The sequence below is a fragment of the Myxine glutinosa genome, chromosome 1 (genome assembly GCF_964187855.1).
Source record: "Myxine glutinosa chromosome 1, kmMyxGlut1.1, whole genome shotgun sequence".
In the NCBI taxonomy this organism is placed as follows: domain Eukaryota; kingdom Metazoa; phylum Chordata; class Myxini; order Myxiniformes; family Myxinidae; genus Myxine; species Myxine glutinosa.
This window is the reverse complement of record NC_136261.1, coordinates 307,567,682-307,587,898: the sequence shown is the minus strand read 5'-3', so window position 1 is coordinate 307,587,898 and position 20,217 is coordinate 307,567,682. Positions and strand designations below refer to the sequence as shown.

Genomic DNA, 20,217 nt, shown 5'->3' with positions numbered 1-20,217 from the left:
ACAGAGTTTTTTTTTTTGTGATTTGACCTGCTCAGGTTCTGTGTTTATCTCTAACAGTATCCCTGTGGCATCCCATCATTATCTCGACAGATGGGCGGACTTCGACTCTGGACCCAAATACTGCACATCCAGAGATCCTTATCTCCAATGACCTCATGGTGGCAACCTGGATTGGCAGCATCCAGCCATATCCAGAACACCAGGATAGGAGCGACCATTATTTACAAGTTATGGCCATGGAGAGTTTCTCCTCAGGCCGACACTACTGGGAGCTGGAAGTGAGTCAGGCCCGTCGATGCTGGATCGGAATTGCATCAAACGTCATGGCAAGGAAAGGAAATGGTCGTGAATCCAGGCTGGGATTAAATCCTGAGTCCTGGTGTATAGAGAAATGGATTGACAAGTATACAGCGCTGCACGACAGTAATGAGACTCCCCTAGATGTGACGAGGAATCCCAAACGACTTGGGCTGTGTTTGGACTGTGACGCTGGTGAGCTGGCTTGTTATGGAGACTCTCAGCTCTTACACACATTCAAAGGGAACTTTGATGGGTCCTTTAAACCTGCACTTGGGTTTTACAAACCCGCACCAAGATCCATTTTTCACAAGACGCTAAAAACTGCGTCTGCATCAATAACAGCATCTGCACAGTCGATGGAAAATTTGAGTCAATCCGTGCAGTTCTGCTCGTTGTGATGGCATTAAGATTGTGATGCACATTTTGTGCCATTCTGTATGTCCTGTCTTGGCTCCATGTTGAATTGCGGTTTGCTTAATAATCTATCTTCCTTGTATCTTGCCAAACCCCCACCTTTGGAACATCTTTGTAGCATATCCTCTTCCTTGAAACTGACTATTTTCACCACACATACAATAACCTGCAACGAATGCCCCACATCGACTCTCTTCACCCGATGTACAACAACAACAACAACAACAACAGGCATTTAAAGGCCATTTTCCCTGCTAGAGCAAGGGTTAGCCTTGCGAGCCCCATGACAATCTTCTCCATTTTGCCCTATTTTCTGCATCTCCCCTTGTTAACCCTCTTGCCCGCATTTCTTCTTCCACCATCTTTAGCCAAGTCTTTCTCGGTCTTCCCCGTCCTCTACTTCCTTCTACATTCAATTCCATCACTCTTCTCAACCAGTCACTTTCATCCTTCCTCAACACATGACCAAACCATCTCAACCTGTTTCTCTTCACAGCATCAATCACAGGCTCTATTCCCATCATCTTTTGCAATTCATCATTTGTCTTCCTCTCTCTCAACGATACTCCACACATCCACCGAACCACATTGATACTCCGATCGATACTCCGCACATCCACCGAACCCTATGTGATAACATTAATGTTATTAAGCTAGTTGACTGGAAGTGAAATCGAGTACGACCAATTTTCGGAGGCGACTGGTCTGATCCTGTCGGTGATTTCTTTGCCAAATTAGATTTTCAAAGGCAGTTCATCTTTCCTGTCGGATATTGTCATTTCCAAATTTTCTACACATAATTCTTCCGCCCCATTCGTTTCTTCCGAAAAGGTCTGTTGAAGTTTCTGCTTTCCGTATCGACGGGAGGTCAGACTGCACTAAACAGTTTTGCAACTTGCTCACAATGATTGGCTTAGCTTGCATGCAATCTGCCATTTTATTTAAGAATGGGCTTAATTTCTCTTCTGCCTCAAGCATTGGTACATCCCATGATGAGATGCATTAATGCATTGGTCATGATCTGGAAACAACATTGAGCTGGCTGTCTTGTCTACAATGTGAATGTTCAAAGAATCACTTGTTGGCAAGACCATCCCTTTAGGCTGGTACAATGGCCTTATTCTAGATTCACTTTGGTGGAGATTAGGTTTGACCATCTTGCATATGCTTGTTTTGACCATCTCCTTCCTGGTATATTCCTGTCCTGGAGGCCTCTGCAAGGGAATTTTTTAAATATTTTTAGCAGTTGATATACTATGAGCCACAAATGCACAATATCACATGATTATCATTTAATTTATGTGTAAGCTTGTGTTTACCTGTATAGCAGTGCATTTATAGGAAATGTTGGTGTTCATTCACAAAATTGCTTCATATTCTTCTTTTTATTGTTTTGCTTCTCCTGGAGTTTTATTATCCAGAAAAAAATTAATTGTTGTAACTTGTCTCTTTTTTAAAATGCTGTGCAAAGTGCCGTCATATCGTTTTGTTTGCATGGGAAGGAGTGCTGTTCTAGTTCTTGATTTTTCGATGATCTGTGTGCTCGATCCAACATAACTCGCTTTTTCCTCAATTTGTCTTCCTTGATTGTAACATTATTACAGACAATTTATTTAAGGAGATGATTGCAATAACGGATTCAGGAAGACAATCCCGGAAGTTAAATGGGGTTATGAAAAAATGAAGGTGAGTGCTTGTGCATTTATATTTGAGGAGGGTAACAAGGAAATTATTTCTGGCAGAGTATGGCTGTCCTAAAAAGAGTATCAAAACCATAATAGAGTTGGTTAAAAACCTGCAAGGTCACCAACTTGCCTACAATGAGCTATAATCCGATTGAGACTAACATAAACGTCCTGACACGAGATTCCAATGTAATAGTGATTCAGGATAGATTCCAAGTCCTCAAGGGGCCGAAGATGGGAAGCATTGACTCCAGTTCACAGTCAGGAGCCACATTGCCTGACAGTCCAGATGAAGGCTTGTTACTGAAGCTGAGAGAGGCTGGCAGGACTCACCTCTCAGTTGTTTAACCTGGGTTCAAATCTCAACCCAGCTGTAAACTGTCATCCTGGTGTTTTTTTTAGGAGAGGGCAGTATATCAATGTGTTCTGTCCCTCTGATGGATGTTAAACTGGGTGTTCCATCTACCACCGTGTCTTTCATGAAGAGTATGCAGGTTGTTGATGGCCCCCTAAACCGATTACTTCCCTGACTGCTGAGAGGGCAATAACAAACCAGCCCAATCCTAATAATTTCATAGGAATTGCTTTGGCAACCTCGACATTCTGTCAAGAGTATTGTCGCGTGCCCGGGGGTGAACACCCCTGGGGACGGATTAGCCGAATGAGCTTAACACTCCGAGGTGTTCAGTCAATGGTGGCAGGCCTTCTTTATATGTGCTGGGGAGAGCAGCGGGGGGTAGCGAAGCTTACCCTCACGGGTCCCACTGGACGTCTTCGAACCTGCGATAATCAACTTGACTGACACGGATTTAAAATGTTTAATAAAAATAAAGGCTGGCAAACAAGAAAATGCACGATAAAATATTCCTAAATGAGGGACCCTCCAACGGACTTGAATACAGATGAGGGGAAAAATAACTTAAAGTAACAAAATGTCGTCTGCGTATACTTAGCTTGGGTCCCCTTGTTCGTCCCAGAACGTCACAGGCCCTCTGTCCTTGCATGGGAAAACACAGGCCTCCGTGCACAGTTCCCCCCTCTAGCTGAGCGTGAAGCGAGCAGGCCATGCCCGTGCACTCGCCGTCTGCTCCACACAGCACCCAGACGATGCACGGACGTCTCTCTGGTTCATTCGGCACGGCCCTCAGCCGTCACGAAGCTACAGGCTAAGCGCACCAGAATCCACGAGCCGCGACCGCCCCTCCTCACGATCATCGAAACCTCCAATGTCCCTAGCGCAAGAGTGCTATGAAATGTGACTGCACGGCACCAATGTCCCAACGCAAGAGAGCCAATAATCAACCGTTCCCTCTGGAGGCCAGCCCGGGGAGAGAGAATGTCGGGACACGACCGTTCGCTATCAAAGCCAGGACCCCCCCTCCCCCCCAAAAAAAATGTCAGAACATAATCTTTTGTCTTCAAGGCTCTTATGTCATCCGACACCGCCCGTGCCTGCTCCAACCAGCGGTCGCCACCATATCAATCTATGGTACCCTAACGAATCATCCTTCGGGGCATGGCCTGATCACCAAATGTCGGCCTATGTGATCACCAGGTCGGTGGTGTGGGCGGTAGTGGAATAATGTTCTGTTCCGGTTACTTGTATTTGGTGTTTATTTGCATGCTGATTCTCTGGCTTTATGTGTGGTGCATTGTCATAAGGAACAGAGGTGATTACATACAGGGAATTTACCCTTAATCCCGAACTAATTAACATAACCCCACCCTCATCATGGGAACAATTATACACTTACACGACATACGGTCTAACGGATTCCCTACTTCTGTACTTGGGGTTTCTTCTTCTTCATCACGACATGTGGGGCATGGTAATCTATACGCTTCTACCTGGACTAAGGTAATCATTGCCTACCCCCCACAAACAACAGTATGATATGTTAATAAACTGAAGCTAGCAGAGGAATTCTGATGTGGTGGCTGGCCTTTGAAGTTCGTTGGACATATAATCTGCCCAAGAAAGGCTATAGCCGATACTGAGTCTCAGGAGCTCCAGATATTGTACCTCTTCCAGAGACTTACTACAAAAATAAATTGGGGAATTTGCTTGCCAATCCTTAGGGAAAGAAACGACCCATGTCGACATTTACAGTAAGACAGTTTCCCTTTCAGGATAACTAAATTGACCATATACTGTTTGGGTGAAAAGTAGAGTTATTGAAGACTTGCAGGAAGTCTACTGCGTACCTACATGATGGGTGAGAATGAGCATAGTGGGAATGTTGGAAGGGGTCAGAGGAGGAGGGATATTGTTGGGTAGATAGCAAAGGATATACTACAGCTCGGATGAGGAGGCAGCGTATTCGCACGGTCATATATTGGAAAGGATGAGGAACATGATGGAGAGCAAAGGAGGAATAAAATGTGAAGAGGGGGGAGACAGGAAAATAGAAAGAGAAGAGAACTCTTTCCATGAATTTATTTTATTTATTTGGTAAATCAGAGATAAAGGAAAGTAGGCATAAATGAAGATTGAAGAGGGGGATCGAGGGAAGCACATGGAACACAGACAACATGAATTAGTAGCAAAGATGATGAATGGGTGTCTACAGCAAGGGTGGACAATAAATGTTTACAGTGTTTCAACAAAGTTTTGGGGAGAAGGATGAGAGTGGTATTAGAGGTGGATATGGGAAATACCAAAGCAGGAATGAATCACAGGCCTTGGAGGCCCATGATTCAAGATACATGAACCACCAACAAAAATGGACGTACAAAGATGTATTTATGGCGGTTAACCTTCAGGGGCAGCTGTGGACTAACGTTTGACAATAATTACATCAATGTTTGTGAAAAATGGATCTTTTGGGACAACTGCCGTAAAGAACAACCCCTTATCGACCTATACCAACAAAAGAAGAAGGCAGGAGCAATAGCAGCCAGAGAAGAAAACACCTCGGGTTTTTATAAACCACAAACGGAAATGATCTCCCGTATCTTTTCGTATCCAGAGATGAAATCCCCGAGTTCCAAAATGAACAGTTCACAGCACGAGGGAACAATTTGTTTATTAATAAAGCTTTACATCAAACATTCTTCCTTGGTGTGATTTTACACTGTACAATATGTCATTTTGACAAAATGAGATTGTCGGACGGACCAGATAGCCATCCCAAGCCTGGTGTGTGTGTGTGTGTGTGTGTGTGTGTGTGTGTGTGGGTTTTTTTTTAGCAAGATACAACAATTCAACTGTAAAGAACCAGTTTGCCATTAGTATACAAAGGTGTCATTAGTTCACCTGTGTCCGGAATACCTGGGAGGGACTGCAGGGATGAATGGAGAAAATTAAAATTCAGGGAAGGAAGATATGGGAGGAAAATAGGGGGGAGAGAGAGAGAACAATAGAACAATAGATCAATAGTGTGGGTGGATTGCAGAGACAAAGGAAATCATTTTTATTGTTAAAAGATGGAAGTAAGGGAAGAGGAGAGGCATGTAAGAAGCTTCAGGAAGTGGGAGGGTCAAGGACAGTCATAATTTTGCCATATTTGCATAGGTAATAGATGGCTTTTTAAATAATCGAACCAATGAACAGAATTTTATTTTTAGGTTGGAACTGTTTGAATGCATTGAGCATTGCTTTTCTTTATGGGATGTGGAAACCTGCCACCAGGAAATGTCCGAGTCATAAAGAATGGCCATTTTCAGTTTTGTGTTGTTTGGGGTCATCAACATCCTCTAACTCACAGATGTGCACGTTTTGATGCTGTACTTCTTCATTAACATTGCTGTTCTATGGGTTACAGGGTGTTGTGACAATATGTCAGCCGCTGCACAAGTGACCCAATATATCATCATGGTTCACTACGTTCCATGCGTTTGACATCACTGGAAAGTTGGAATTACCAGGACTTCCATGAGTGAGAAATTTCATGAATATTAATAGTTACCCCAGTACCAATGTGGGAATACCATAAACTAATCAACCTTGTTGCTTTGACATGTCAGCATTCCTGAATAGCGATTACTGATTTGTCATCAGCGGTCACGTGGTTGGAAACGATCAGGTATCTATTGCTAGCACCTTAAGAACGGTGTCTATATTCTGGGTTGATGGCTGAAAATCCATCCAAAAAAATCCATCCAAAAAAATCCATCCAAAAAAATCCATCCAAAAAAATCCATCCAAAAAAATCCATCCAAAGAAATCCATCCAAAAAAATCCATCCAAAAAAATCCATCCAAAAAAATCCATCCAAAGAAATCCATCCAAAAAAATCCATCCAAAAAAATCCATCCAAAAAAATCCATCCAAAGAAATCCATCCAAAGAAATCCATCCAAAAAAATCCATCCAAAAAAATCCATCCAAAAAAATCCATCCAAAGAAATCCATCCAAAGAAATCCATCCAAAAAAATCCATCCAAAAAAATCCATCCAAAAAAATCCATCCAAAAAAACCCATCCAAAAAAATCCATCCAAAAAATCCATCCAAAAAAATCCATCCAAAAAAATCCATCCAAAAAAATCCATCCAAAGAAATCCATCCAAAAAAATCCATCCAAAAAAATCCATCCAAAAAAACCCATCCAAAAAAATCCATCCAAAAAATCCATCCAAAAAAATCCATCCAAAGAACATCCAAAAAAATCCATCCAAAAAAATCCATCCAAAAAAATCCATCCAAAAAATCCATCCAAAAAAATCCATCCAAAGAAATCCATCCAAAAAAATCCATCCAAAAAAATCCATCCAAAAAAATCCATCCAAAAAATTCCATCCAAAAAAATCCATCCAAAAAATCCATCCAAAAAAATCCATCCAAAGAAATCCATCCAAAAAAATCCATCCAAAAAAATCCATCCAAAAAAATCCATCCAAAAAAATCCATCCAAAAAAATCCATCCAAAAAAATCCACCCAAAAAAATCCATCCAAAATCCAAAAATGAAACGCTTTCTTAAAATAACCGCAAATGTTTTTTTCCTCTAACGGGACTGCAATAAGCATTGTTATCGAGCAGACACAAGCACACCTATTTTATGTAATTGTAACCTGCAATTTAGTTCCATGGAGGAGTCCCCATATATTGAAAACTGAACAGTTTTCCATGGATTATTTTCTTGAATCTATGCAATCTGACAGTGAAGTGGAGGTGACCCATCAGGTTGACGATTGAAACGCTAATACCACTGATACTGCTGTAACTGGGCCTACCAATTGGATAGTGGTGATGAAGAAGGTCTGATGGAGCTCTTATTTTACAATTTGTTGTCCTTTACGGTGAAATTCAAGGACATTTTGTGTGTCTGACAAATAAAGAGAATAATCTTTGAGATAAAATTGAAAGAAGGTCTTAAAACTGAATTTATTTTTCCAATTAGATAATTGAGATTACTTCAGGAATGCAGTATTCAAAGACCTCAGCCATTGATTGCAGAACTGGGATTCAAATATCAATTTAGTGATATTAAAATGGATACTTTAGCTTTAGGGACAAAAAGAACGCTGTTTATATTGAAAAATTGCGAAGTAGCTTTCCAAACCCAGGCCCAATATATAGACATTGTGCTATGACAAATAATTAACCCAATTAGAGTAATTGATATAAATGATTCCAGTGAAAATAGGCAGAAACGTCGTATAAAGTATCAACTATAAGTGTGCAAAATTTCAAATACGTATCTCTATTATAAATGACCATTTGCTAAGGCGAGTTTACAGAGTAAGGGGCAGGAGCGGGAGTAGCAAGTTATCCTTAACATTGGATTTCCTAGTTTCAACTTCCTGACAATTCACATTATATTTTACTAGCCACAAGCTATTGTCATGTACTTGGTATAAAAGAAAAGCTGAGTTTCTGCAGATTTAGGAAATCTCAAAAAATATCTAAAAAAAAAAATAGAACAGCACTCGGTAGAGCGCATACCCCCGCCAGGCTGAACAGTTTATGTTTTGTATCCCACTGATAGGCTGAATCTGGATTCGGACCTGAACCAAAATCGAATCGGCTTGTTCTTGTCTGGAACCAACTCATCCACCAACTTTAGTCATAATCCGTCCACAGCTTTTTGGAATATCATGCAATATATCCTTTTTGGCCCCATCTCTCAATGTTGAAAAATCATTTTTGAAATTCTTGTATTCCGATCCGGATCTTCACCAAAATGTAATCATTTCATCCTTGTCACATACCCAACCTCTCCATCAAATTTCGTTTGAATCCGGCCACAACTTTTTGAGATATCCTATTGACAGACAGACAGGGGTGAAAACATAACCTCCGTCCACCTTCGTTGGTGGAGGTAAAAATTGCGACTCATTTCATGGTGGCAAGACCATCCAATAACTCTGGTCACCACACACCCTGGATGTGTTTGTAAGTCTAAAAAAACAAGTATAATCCGAAAATCAAACAGGGTGTATTGGAGTCAAACTCTGGTTACATTCCAAATCACCATTATGCATTTCAAAGCCACCTGTTACCCATGCAAATACCTTCCTTTATATGGTGATACTGACGCTCAACATGCAATGCGAGTTGAGTTTGTTGGCAGCTTCACCTGGGCTGCAACTGCATGGGAATAAGTCAACAACTCCTTTTGATGTTAATTGGGCAAAATGAATGTCGATATGAAATCATGTATTTTGAATTTTTAAATTGCACGATAAAATGATTATTCTTCCATTCCCCTTTTGGTACCCTGAAAATGACAGACATTCAATCGCAGTTTCAAGTCACGGTCGACCATCTCTGCGGCGCGAGAGCATCACCTAACGTGACGTCACACCATTGTCGTCGGTGATGCGACCGGCGAAGTCGTAGGAGCGTGCATTGGCGTACCCGAATCGTTCCCGTTGACATGATCTCACTCTATCGGTTTGCAGTCAAGGTAGGTTATATGAACCAGTTTTGTGTTGTTTGAACCCAATGATTAACGATTTCAAACGTACTTTTTAAACTCGTTGTCCCAGTGTCTCTGGGGTCACGACAGCATCACTACAGTGTCACAAAGAAGGGAGAAAGACTAAAGGCAATGCACACTCTATACATGTCATTGACAGTGATAAAGGTTTTTTTTTTGCCATTTTTAAGGGTTCTTGCATTTTTGTTTAAAGCCAACAGTGTGGTGCATTAAAGCGCGCCAGAGAGCACAAGAGTAAAGCATGCAGCGTGCGGGGTGCATTCTGACCCCACAGAAGAATCAAGCACAGCACTCAAGTGGTAGATTGAAGCGCAGGATCAACATACCCCCGGCTCTTAAGAAAAAGTTATATATGAATCATGTGTGAATACAGGGTATCCAAATTCTAAGCTGCTTCATTCAAAGAGACCTGCACAAGTATCGGGTGTAGGCAATGGGTATCGTCGGTTTCCTTCCGTGAATACCAAGCACTCTACATCGAGTGATGAGCATTCATATCGGCTCCAGACTCTTTTGGAGGGTAATTGGGATTGAAAGGAAGGAAAAGTTCACTTTGGGATTCCAATGCACAAAACAATAGCAATATAAGAGTGTGCAACAGCCTAACGACGGTTGTTATTGCAATTGTGCACATCCTCAAGGAAAGCCGTTCAGTATATTATAATAATCTCCAGTTGAAGTCGGTGGTATAAATTTCGTAATAATATGTTTGTTTTTTTTATTGCAGGAAAACACAAGGATTTCCTCGATCCATTCTTATACAACCTTTGCGTAAGAGCGGGCCCTGATTAAGCATCGCAACGACGTGGCATCCAACTACGCCCAAAAACAGGTAAATTGGTTGAAAAGCCACAAAACCACTATTTTCAAAATGGCACAACATCTAAATGATGCGTTTCTATTTACAGCGGCCTGGGAGAAAGAATTACCGTCGCACAAAACAAAACACACCACTGGACACGCGATAGGAAGGGTCAATACAATGTACACGTTGGCAAGGCCGAACGACGATGACTGAAGTAGTTAAAGTAGCCGCAACATCCAAGGGAAGGGTAAAAAAAAAGCAGCGAGTTTGATTTTCTTTTTTCCTTTCACCAATTCCATCAATACCTGCCCGGATCATTATCCGTCCGTTGAAATATCGGCTAGCTCACTCCGCATGGCCGCAGGTCTAAAATGTATGGCTTCGCATTGTCCGCAATTATCTCCGACTTTCATAAATCTCGGCGTTCGGGGGTTTTCAAAGGAGTTTAGTTGGAGAAACAGAAGCTTCTGCCGAAGCTGCTGCTATGATTCGTAGTGCGAATGAAATTGTCGCCTTCGCAGCACCCTCGACGCTCGGAGCAGGTATATCTGCGCGCTGTGCTATAAACCACTCGGCCGTCGTAGTTATCTATGTGCGGCCCTCAAACTGTGCGGTTCTCTTGTGCATCGGCTCGTAGAGTCAGCCTCACACCAGGTGATGTGCATCGAAACATAACCGACTGAATCCTCGATTTATTTACTTATAGATCGCTGTTGTCGTGCAAAACTTATGGTGGAATTTTTTTTAAGGCCAAACAGGTGTTTTAGGAAACCGTAACTTTCAGACTCCATTTTCCAAAGCTGTGGACTAGATGTCTGCCATCGCGCCCAAAGTGGATCGCACTTTCCTAAAGGCTGTATTGCCTTTCTCTTATCCGGAATACTCCATGTGCTGTCTCTACTCTGTTCATATATGAGCGTGACCTTTCACAACCTCAAAAGATCATGCTTTGTGTTCACCAATCATACCTCATAATAATTTGTTCGTTATTCCAGTGTTTCCACATCAATCGTTATGGCATTCCGTTTCAAGGGTCATCTGGTCAAAACCATTTTGATAAAAGCAAGTGACACACCATAGGATTCACCATAGATCCAACTCCCCTAAAAGCCCTTTCACAATGCCATACAGATGCCGCAATGGTCATGTTACTGTGGAGCCTCAATAACTCCCTCTATTGTGATTGGCTACACATCCGTACTGATGCTTCCGGCACCATGCTTCGTTTTAGGCTGTGGAGTGGTTGATCCAGGAAGTGTTTGGGATTGTTTACCATGCCCACCACTATGTCCATGGTGACAGGATATCGGTAGTGGGTAAGATGAGTGAACACCACTATGGTGATGATGCTGTTGCTGCCCAGCTGGTGGTCCTGCCTCCGATATACTATTCACTCCTCCCCCCCTATCCCTCTCCCTCCCACCAGGACAAGCACTCGCTGCATTTGGCCCAGCAACGGGTGATGGCGGAGTATGCCCATAAAATTGTGGGTGAAGCCCAGGAGGCACCAGGTGGTGGATGGCGCAATCAGATGGCAGCGGGCTTGTACGAGAGTGAGGCACGGATTTGTTTCCACGCATGGTATTCAAAATGGAGCCAAGAAAGGAGCCCGAAGCAGGAAGTGGTTGGCTGGAATGCATTTCACCATGCCCCTCATCATTGGTCCCTGGCTTCCGTTGGTGTGGGCCTTCCCCAATGGATCCCTGTGGAACAAACATCATAACGGGCTACCAAAAAGCAGATATACTTGTAAATGGAACGTGTACTTCCCCTTTTTTATTTACCCAAACAAGCCTTTAATAATACACAAGTGCCATCTATATATTGTGTTTTAGGGGAATGTGGAGGTTGGGAGAGGGGTGGATTTCGGACTGCAATAACATTTTGCCGACATAATAAATAGACGGCTCTCAATTTAAAAATAATGAAAAGAGCACATAAAAGTTACTTTACATCAATGATGATGATGATGACCACTCCTTTTTGCATAGTGATGATTCATAGGGCTGCCAAAGCAGTGTCTAGGTTATTGGGCACAATCCTGGATGGCTCCCGACTAATGCAGGATACTCAAATTCATCCCAGTAAGCTGGCACTCATTTTGCGGACCACGGAAGGATGACAGACCGAGTCAACCCACCTGGTATTATTTCGATGGCACGACAGGGGCTCAAACATCAGACCCGAATATCTTAAGCCAGCCACCTTAACTGTTAAGCCACCACCAGGCATAACATACAGAAATGGCTGGAATGAAATAATTAAAATGTTTCAATAAAAACTGCACTAATCAATCAATCTATCAATTCTAAAGATTCTAAAGATCAATCTAAAGATCATCAACCCAAATCAATCCAAAGATTCTGCACTAATCAATAACCCAGAGGGCATTAATTAAATTATATGGATGGAGAGGAAATGAAGAAGAGGATCAGATTGGTAAGCATGGACGTATTGGAGGCGGGTGGGAGTGAAGGGTTGGGCAGTTGATAATATCCCACCGTATTTGCATATTTAATGAGTATGGTACATGACTACAAATCTACATTGTATATATATATATACAGTATATATATATATATATATATATATATATATATATATATATATATATATATATATATATATATATATATACATATCTATATATATATATATATATATATACATATCTATATATATATAATTGTATATACAGCCACGTGAAAAAGTAAGTACACCCCATGTAAAGTTTTGACTTTTTCAACATATTTCAACATTCAGCTATTTGATCTTCATTTCAACAATATTGATAGATAAAGGTGATATAATATAACAAATATCATGAAACATTTACATTTTGTAGTCCATTGTATAATTTAAATAAACATAAATGCAAATTTCGCATGTGGAAAAAGTAAGTACACCCTTGGCTCTAACAGGTGGTATTGCCCCCATTGGCAGAAACAACCTCAAGTCGGCGTTTCTTATAACTGTCTACCAGTCTCTGACATCGACTGGGAGAAATTTTTGCCCACTCCTCCATGCAGAATTATTTCAGCTGTGCGATGTTGGAGGGGTTTCTTGCATGCACAGCTCGTTTCAATTCCCCCCACAACATCTCGATGGGATTTAGATCCGGGCTTTGACTTGGCCATTCCAGAACCCTCCATTTCATTCTTTTCAGCCATTCCTTGGTGGATTTACTGCTATGTTTAGAGTCATTGTCATGTTGCAAGGGGTCCACCTTCGGTTGAGCTTCAACTTCTCCGACAGATGGCCTCACATTATCCTCAAGCACCCTCTGGTACAATGAAAAATTGATGGTACAATGAGGTCCAATAAGGTACAATGGTACAATGAGGATTCTATGATGGTGAGCTGCCCAGGCCCTGATGCAGCAAAGCTGCCCCAAACCATAATATTTCCACCACCATGCTTTACAGTTGGTATCAGGTTCTTGTGGTCAAATGCTGTCTTTGGTTTTCGCCAAACATGTCTTCAGGTACTGTGGCCAAATAGCTCTACCTTTGACTCATCTGTCCAGAGCACATTGTTCCAGAAGTGCTGGTCTTTGCCTAGGTGTTCATTGGCAAACTTGAGTCTTGCCCTGATGTTCTTTCTGGACAGCAAAGGTTTCCTCCTGGCACACCTCCCATGTTGATCAAATTTGTGCAGCCTCTTTCTAATCGTAGACTCGTGCACTTTGACATCAACAGTGGCAAGAGCTACCTGTAGGTCTCGTGATGACATTCTGGGGTTCTTAGAGACGTCTTTCAGCATCTTGCGGTCTGCTCTCGGACTGAACTTGCTGGGGAGGCCTGGCCTGAACAAGTTGGCAGTTGTTTGGAATCTTCTCCACTTGTAGATGATCTTCCGAACAGTCGAATGATTGATTTCAAATTGTTTGGAGATCTTTTAAAATCCCTTCCCAGACTCGTAGGCATCTATAACCTTCTTTCTGAAGGCCTCAGAGAGTGCTTTTGATGTAGGCATGGTGACGCCGCACACTTCAACAACAAAGAGTAAACCAAACTAAATGTCTGAGGTTTAAATAAGCCAGGTTCCTCCAAGTCCTCTCTAACGATGTTCTAATCATTTGCACCTGAGCTGGTGCAGCTGATTCTAATTTTATGTATTTGAAGTAGTGATAAATGTAGGGGTGTACTTACTTTTTCCACATGCGAAATTTGCATTTATGTTTATTTAAATTATACAATGGACTACAAAATGTAAATGTTTCATGATATTTGTTATATTATATTGTGGTGCTGTGCACACACGACTCAATTGCCAAAAAGGTAGGCCACAACGCGTGGATACAAACGAAAGCACTTTATTACAAGCTCGCACATCAGCACTGGGCGGGCTCGACCTTTGAGCCCGCATATATGTTCCGAAGCCACGCCTTGCCCCCGGGCGTGGCCGATCGGCTGAAAGGCGGGGCATGTATCTCAGTTCCACGCCCGGACGCTCGCGACACCCACTGGTGCGCGGAATTATTGATCCTTGTGCCCGCCACACGCGCCCCCCCAGAATTCCGCGCACCTGAAGGGTGAGCTTGCGGGGAAGCCGGATGACCCGGCCGAAACGCCCTCTGGCGATGCGTGCAGGGCTGGGGGGTAGCGGGACGGCGGGGCTGGGGGGTGCCGGGGGTCTGACCGCCGGGGGGCGGCCTCGACGCGGAGGCAGAGCTGCTTGCGGGGGGTGGTCCAGATCGAGGTGGGCCGGCTTGAGGCGGTCCACGGAGATATGATCCGGAGCACCGCCGATGTCCACAATGAAATGTTTGTCCCCGGTCTCCAGCACGCGGAAGGGCCCGTCGTACGGGGGCCGCAGCGGTGCCCGGTGGGCGTCATGCCGGACGAAAACCTACTCCGCCGTGCGAAGCTCCGGGGCGACGTGGGAGGACGGGCAACTGTGGTGTGCCGTCGGCACCGGGGCGAACCGCCTGGCGGTCTCCTGCAGGGTGGAGCGCTGTTGCGCCGCGGACCAAGGAGCCGTGGAGTCGGGGATAAATTCGCCCGGCACCCGCAGCGGTTGTCCGAAGACCAGCTCCGCCGAGGACGCGCGCAGGTCGTCCTTGGGCACCGTCCTGAGGCCCAGCAGGACCCAGGGAGCCTGTCGGCCCAGAGGTGAACTGGGGGCTGCGGTCGCACGAGATGTCCGAGGGGGCACCGAACTGGGCAACTCACGTGGCGATGAAGGCTTGCGCGACGTCAGCCGCAGCCGTCGCCACCAATGGCACGGCCTCCGGCCACCGGGTGGTGCGGTGCACCATGGTGAGGAGGTGGGTGAACCCCCGCGAGGGGGGCAGAGGTCCCACCAAGTCGACGTGGACATGGTCGAACCGACGCTCGGGCACCGTAAACGGGGCCAACGAGCCTGGGTGTGGCAGTGGACCTTTGCGCGCTGGCACGCGAGGCACGTCCTGGCCCAGTCGCGGACGTTCTTCCTAAGGCCATGCCAGACGAACTTCGCCGCGACGAGCTTCTGGGAGGCCTTCGTGCCCGGGTGGGACAGGCCGTGGATGGCGTCGAAAACCGGGCGCTGCCAGCCAGCGGGCACGATGGGGCGAGGCCGGCCAAGGGAGACGTCGCACAAGAGGGCCGTGCCCGCGACGTCGAATGGCACCTCGGTGACGCGGAGGCCTATGACGGCGGTCCGCAAGGCCTGGACGTCGGGGTCGGCGGTCTGGTCCTCCGCCATCCGGGCATAGTCGATCCCGAGGTGGACCGCGTGTGCGACGGACCGGGAAAGGCAATCCGCCACCGGGTTGTCTTTACCCGCGATGTGACGGATGTCCGTCGTGTACTCGGACACGGCAGAGAGGTGACGTTGCTGCCGGGCCGACCATGGCTCGGCGACCTTGGCCATCGCGAACACAAGGGGCTTGTGGTCAACGAAAGCCGTGAACGGGCGGCCCTCTAGCAGATGGCGGAAGTGTCGGACCGCCAGGTGGAGCCCGAGCAGCTCACGGTCGAAGGTGCTGGTAGCGGCGTTCGTGCGGGCGAAGCTGCCGGCTAAAAAACGCCAGCGGCTGTGAAGCACCACGCACCCACTGCTCGTGCACCGCGCCCACCGCGTAGTCCGACGCGTCGGTGTTGAGGGCGATTGGTGCATCGGGCACCGGGTGCGCCAGCATGGTGGCGTTGGCCAAGGCCAGCTTTGCGCCCACAAACGCCACGGCCATCGGCTCCGTCCAGGCGATGTCACCTTTGCCCGGCTTCCCCCGGAGGGCCTCGTGCAGGGGGCGCAGGAGCTGGGCGACGCGGGGCACGAAGCGGTGGTAAAAATTGACCATGCCCAGGAATTCCTGGAGCCCCTTGATCGTGCGGGGGCACGGGAAACTCTTGACGGCCTCCACCTTGGGCGGTAAAGGGATGGCCCCGTGCCTGGTGATGCGGTGCCCCAAGAAGTCGATGGCGGTGACGCCGAAACGGCACTTCGCGGGGTTGATGATCAGGCCATGCTGGCCCAGGTGTTCGAAGAGCATGCGGAGGTGGAGCAGGTGCTCCTCCCGGGACGCGCTCGCGACTAGGATGTCGTCAGGTAGACGTAGATGAAAGGTAAGTCACGCAAGATGCTGTCCATGAGCCGCTGGAACGCCTGGGCCGCATTCTTCAACCCAAAAGGCATCCGCAGGAACTCAAAGAGGCCGAAAGGGGTGATGACGGCCGTCTTTGGGACATCGTCCAGTTGTACGGGGACCTGGTGGTAGCCCCGGATGAGGTCCACCTTGGAGAAAACGGTCGTGTTTGCCAACCGGGCGGAAAAGTCTTGAATATGCAGGACCGGGTAGCGGTCGGGGGTGGTGGCATCGTTGAGCCGGCGGTAGTCACCGCACAGCCGCCATCCGCCGCCGGGCTTGGGCACAATGTGCAGAGGAGAGGCCCAAGCGCTGTTGGAGCACCGTACGATGCCCAGCCGTTCCAGCGTGGCGAACTCCGCTTTCGCCACGGCGAGCTTCGTGGGGTCGAGGCGGCGCGCCCGGGCATAGACCGGTGGGCCGACAGTGGGGATATGGTGCTCCACCCCGTGTTTGACGGCCACCGCTGAAAAGGTGGGCCGCGTGAGTGCCGGGAAACTGGCGAGGAGGCGGGTAAACTCGTCCGCTGCCGGAAGCGTACAGACTAACCTCGCCGGGACGGAACCCTTCAGCAAGCCACTTGGCAAGCCGCTCGGTGAGCCGCTCAGCGAACAAGCGAGCGAGCTGAAGGTTTCGGCCTGGACGAGACGTCGACGCTTAACGTCCACCAACAGCCCATGTGCACAAAGGAAGTCTGCACCGAGCAGGGCCATTGGCACGCTGGCGGTGACGAACGACCATTGGAAACGCTGCCCTCCGAACCGCAGTGAGGCAACGCTTCCCGAATGTGCGGATGGGTGTTCCGTTGGCGGCAAGCAAAGCGGTGCCCCGGCCCGCGGCTTGCTTGTCGGACGCGGAGGCAGGGAGGACGCTTACCTGCGCTCCCGTGTCGCATAGAAAACGACGACCAGACGAGGTGTCCGTGATGAACAGGAGGCTGCCGGAATGGCCGACGCTCATGGCCGCAAGTGAGCGCCGGCCTGGTCGTTTCCCGACCCGTCAAAAGAACACGGCGGGCGGCACATTCTAGCCTTGCGGCCGAACCTGGCGTGATAGTAGCACCAGGTTTGCAGCGGTGGCGGCCGTGTCGGCCGTGCCGGCGGCGGTGGTGGTGGCGGCGGCGGTGGTGGTGGCGGCGGCGGTAGTGGGCGGGGCGTAGCAGCGGCCACGAGGGAAGCCGGGGGCGCTGTAGCCTCCACACCGGGATCCACTACGGCAGCACCGTAAACCGACCGCGTGTCGCAGGCTGCAAAAAATTTGTCAGCCTCTCCGGCCAGGGCACGGGATTCCATTGTTTTTTAACCGGCCAGCGTGAGGCGCACCTGTTCAGGTAGCTGGCGGAGGAAAAGTGCTCAGAAGAGGAAATCCGGGCGCTGGTCTCCGAGAAGGGACAGCATAAAATCCATCCGAACAGACGGTCGTGTGTCGCCGAGGGCGGGAAGGTCCAGGAGGCGGTCGGCGCGTTCGACTTCCGTGAGCCTGAACGTGGCGAGGAGGAGACGTTTGAGCGCCGCGTACTTGTGGTCGCCCGGCGGGCGCCGAAAGATGGACACGACGCGGGCGGCAGTGCCGGGCCCGAGGGCGGCGACCATGTGGTAACACATGGTCTCGTCCGCCGTGATGCCCCGGAGTTGGAATTGAGCTTCAGCCTGCACAAACCAAACGTCGGCTTGCGCTTCCCAGAACTCCGGGAGTTTGATGGCGACGGTGTTGATAGCCATGGCGCGTTCGGGGGTCAGCGACGGCTGAACCAGTCAGGGTCACCAGTGTGGTGCTGTGCACACACGACTCAATTGCCAAAAAGGTAGGCCACAACGCGTGGATACAAACGAAAGCATTTTATTACAAGCTCGCACATCAGCACTGGGCGGGCTCGACCTTCGAGCCCGCATATATGTCCCGAGGCCACGCCTTGCCCCCGGGCGTGGCCGATCGGCCGAAAGGCGGGGCATGTATCTCAGTTCCACGCCCGGACGCTCGGGCCACCCACTGGTGCGCGGAATTATTGATCCTTGTGCCCGCCACAATATCACCTTTATCTATCAATATTGTTGAAATGAAGATAAAATAGCTGTACGTTGAAATATGTTGAAAAAGTCAAAACTTTACATGGGGTGTACTTACTTTTTCATGTGACTGTATTGCAAACCGTGGTGTCTGTCCGTGCGTTTGTCTGTCTCCCGTTTACAGCGGCCACTTCTGCACTTCCCGTGCTGCATTTGAGAAGCTGCTGATTGGTTGTTTTGCATTTTCATTTCACTTTTATTGCTGCAATATAGTCAGTCACTTCATCATCCCTTTCAGTAATCTTTTAAATCAACATGAACATCTGGATCAAAGTAGATTTTAAAAACAGATCTTCATGGAGTAACACACAATTTAAAATAGCTATATTTTGCCCTATTTTTGGACAAATCAAACCTCCGCCACCGATGTTGCACCAGCATTTCACCAGATCAAGGTTTTGGATGGGGGAAGATGAGATCGTGGTGAACAGCTGTTTTAAAGACCTGGAGGGTGGAGTGGGACTGAAGAGAGTGAGGGAGTTTGTTCCAAAGGCGGGATAAAAGAGGAATGAGGAATAAGTAGATCAAATCTATAAGTAGATATAAGTAGATCATTTATCTTTCCTGGGAAAACCACATTTCTAAGCTGGCCTCCAAAGCCAGTCACCGACTGGGCATCCTCCGTCGTGCGAGGTCCTTACTTGACGCACCTGAGCTCCTCACCACACACAAGGCTTTCATCCACAGCTCAATGGAATACTGTTCTCCCCTCTGGGCTGGTGCTCCTGCCTCACACCTGTCGAAACCAAAGCTTTCAGAATCATTGGAATCTCCCGCGATAAAGCTAACTCCGAGGGCCATTCACTCATTCACCGCAGGCAGATAGGTGGTCTTTCTGTCTTCTTCCGGCTCCTATCCGGCCTAGCTCCCCCAGCTCTATCTGTGCTCTGTCCCCCAAATATTCCTACAGGTCGCACAAGATCTGCCAGTAACCCTCTTCTGGTGAAACTGCCAAAATCCAGATTCTCAACTCAACTTCACTCTTTCATTCCTCTTTTCTCCCACCTCTGGAACAAACTCCCTCACTCTCTTCAATCCCACTCCTCCCTCCAGGTCTTTAAAACAGCTGTTCATCACCATCTTTTATTTTCCCCCATCCAAAACCTTGATCTCTTCGAACCCCGTTAATTCACCCCAAATCCTCTTTTTTTTTTGGAAAATACCGACTTTTTTCTTTCCTGATTTCCAGCAGTGTCCATGTGTTTTATAGTTCCCCCCTCCCGCCCCCCACCTTCCCCTGCCTCCTCCCCCCAAGCCCTCTTCCTCCCACAGATCTTCCGTTGTCCCTGTTTTCTGCTGTTGTACTTGTGTGCTTCCCTCTCTCTCCCCATCTCGTCTCCCGCTCCCTTTTTTGTATGTTTTGTGTGTCCGTTTGTTGTTGTTTTTTTGTGATTGATGTTAGCTCTTCCACGAGCCTCGATCTTGTATACATTAAAAAATAAAAAGAAAAGAGAAAAAAAAGCAAGCTTTGGCTGTGAGTGAGACCAAGAGCGCA

General features: G+C 47.1%; 2 protein-coding genes across 4 annotated transcripts in view; one reads left to right on the top strand and one right to left on the bottom strand.

The window, feature by feature from the left end:
* The window catches only part of LOC137439823 (tripartite motif-containing protein 14), a 29,851-nt gene extending 27,564 nt beyond the window's left edge, over positions 1–2,287 (top strand). For all 3 annotated transcript variants that reach the window (XM_068135952.2, XM_068135961.2, XM_068135877.2), the window contains exon 8: positions 91–2,287. In XM_068135952.2, coding sequence (XP_067992053.1) covers positions 91–698 — 608 coding nt within the window. In that variant the 3' untranslated portion in view covers positions 699–2,287. The remainder of the gene's footprint in view (positions 1–90) is intronic.
* LOC144888872 (IQ motif and SEC7 domain-containing protein 2-like) overlaps positions 1,951–20,217 on the bottom strand; it is a 35,853-nt gene continuing 17,586 nt past the window's right edge. The window contains exon 5 of the mRNA XM_078768462.1: positions 1,951–11,791. Within this exon, the coding sequence (XP_078624588.1) occupies positions 11,276–11,791 (516 nt within the window). The 3' untranslated portion in view covers positions 1,951–11,275. The remainder of the gene's footprint in view (positions 11,792–20,217) is intronic.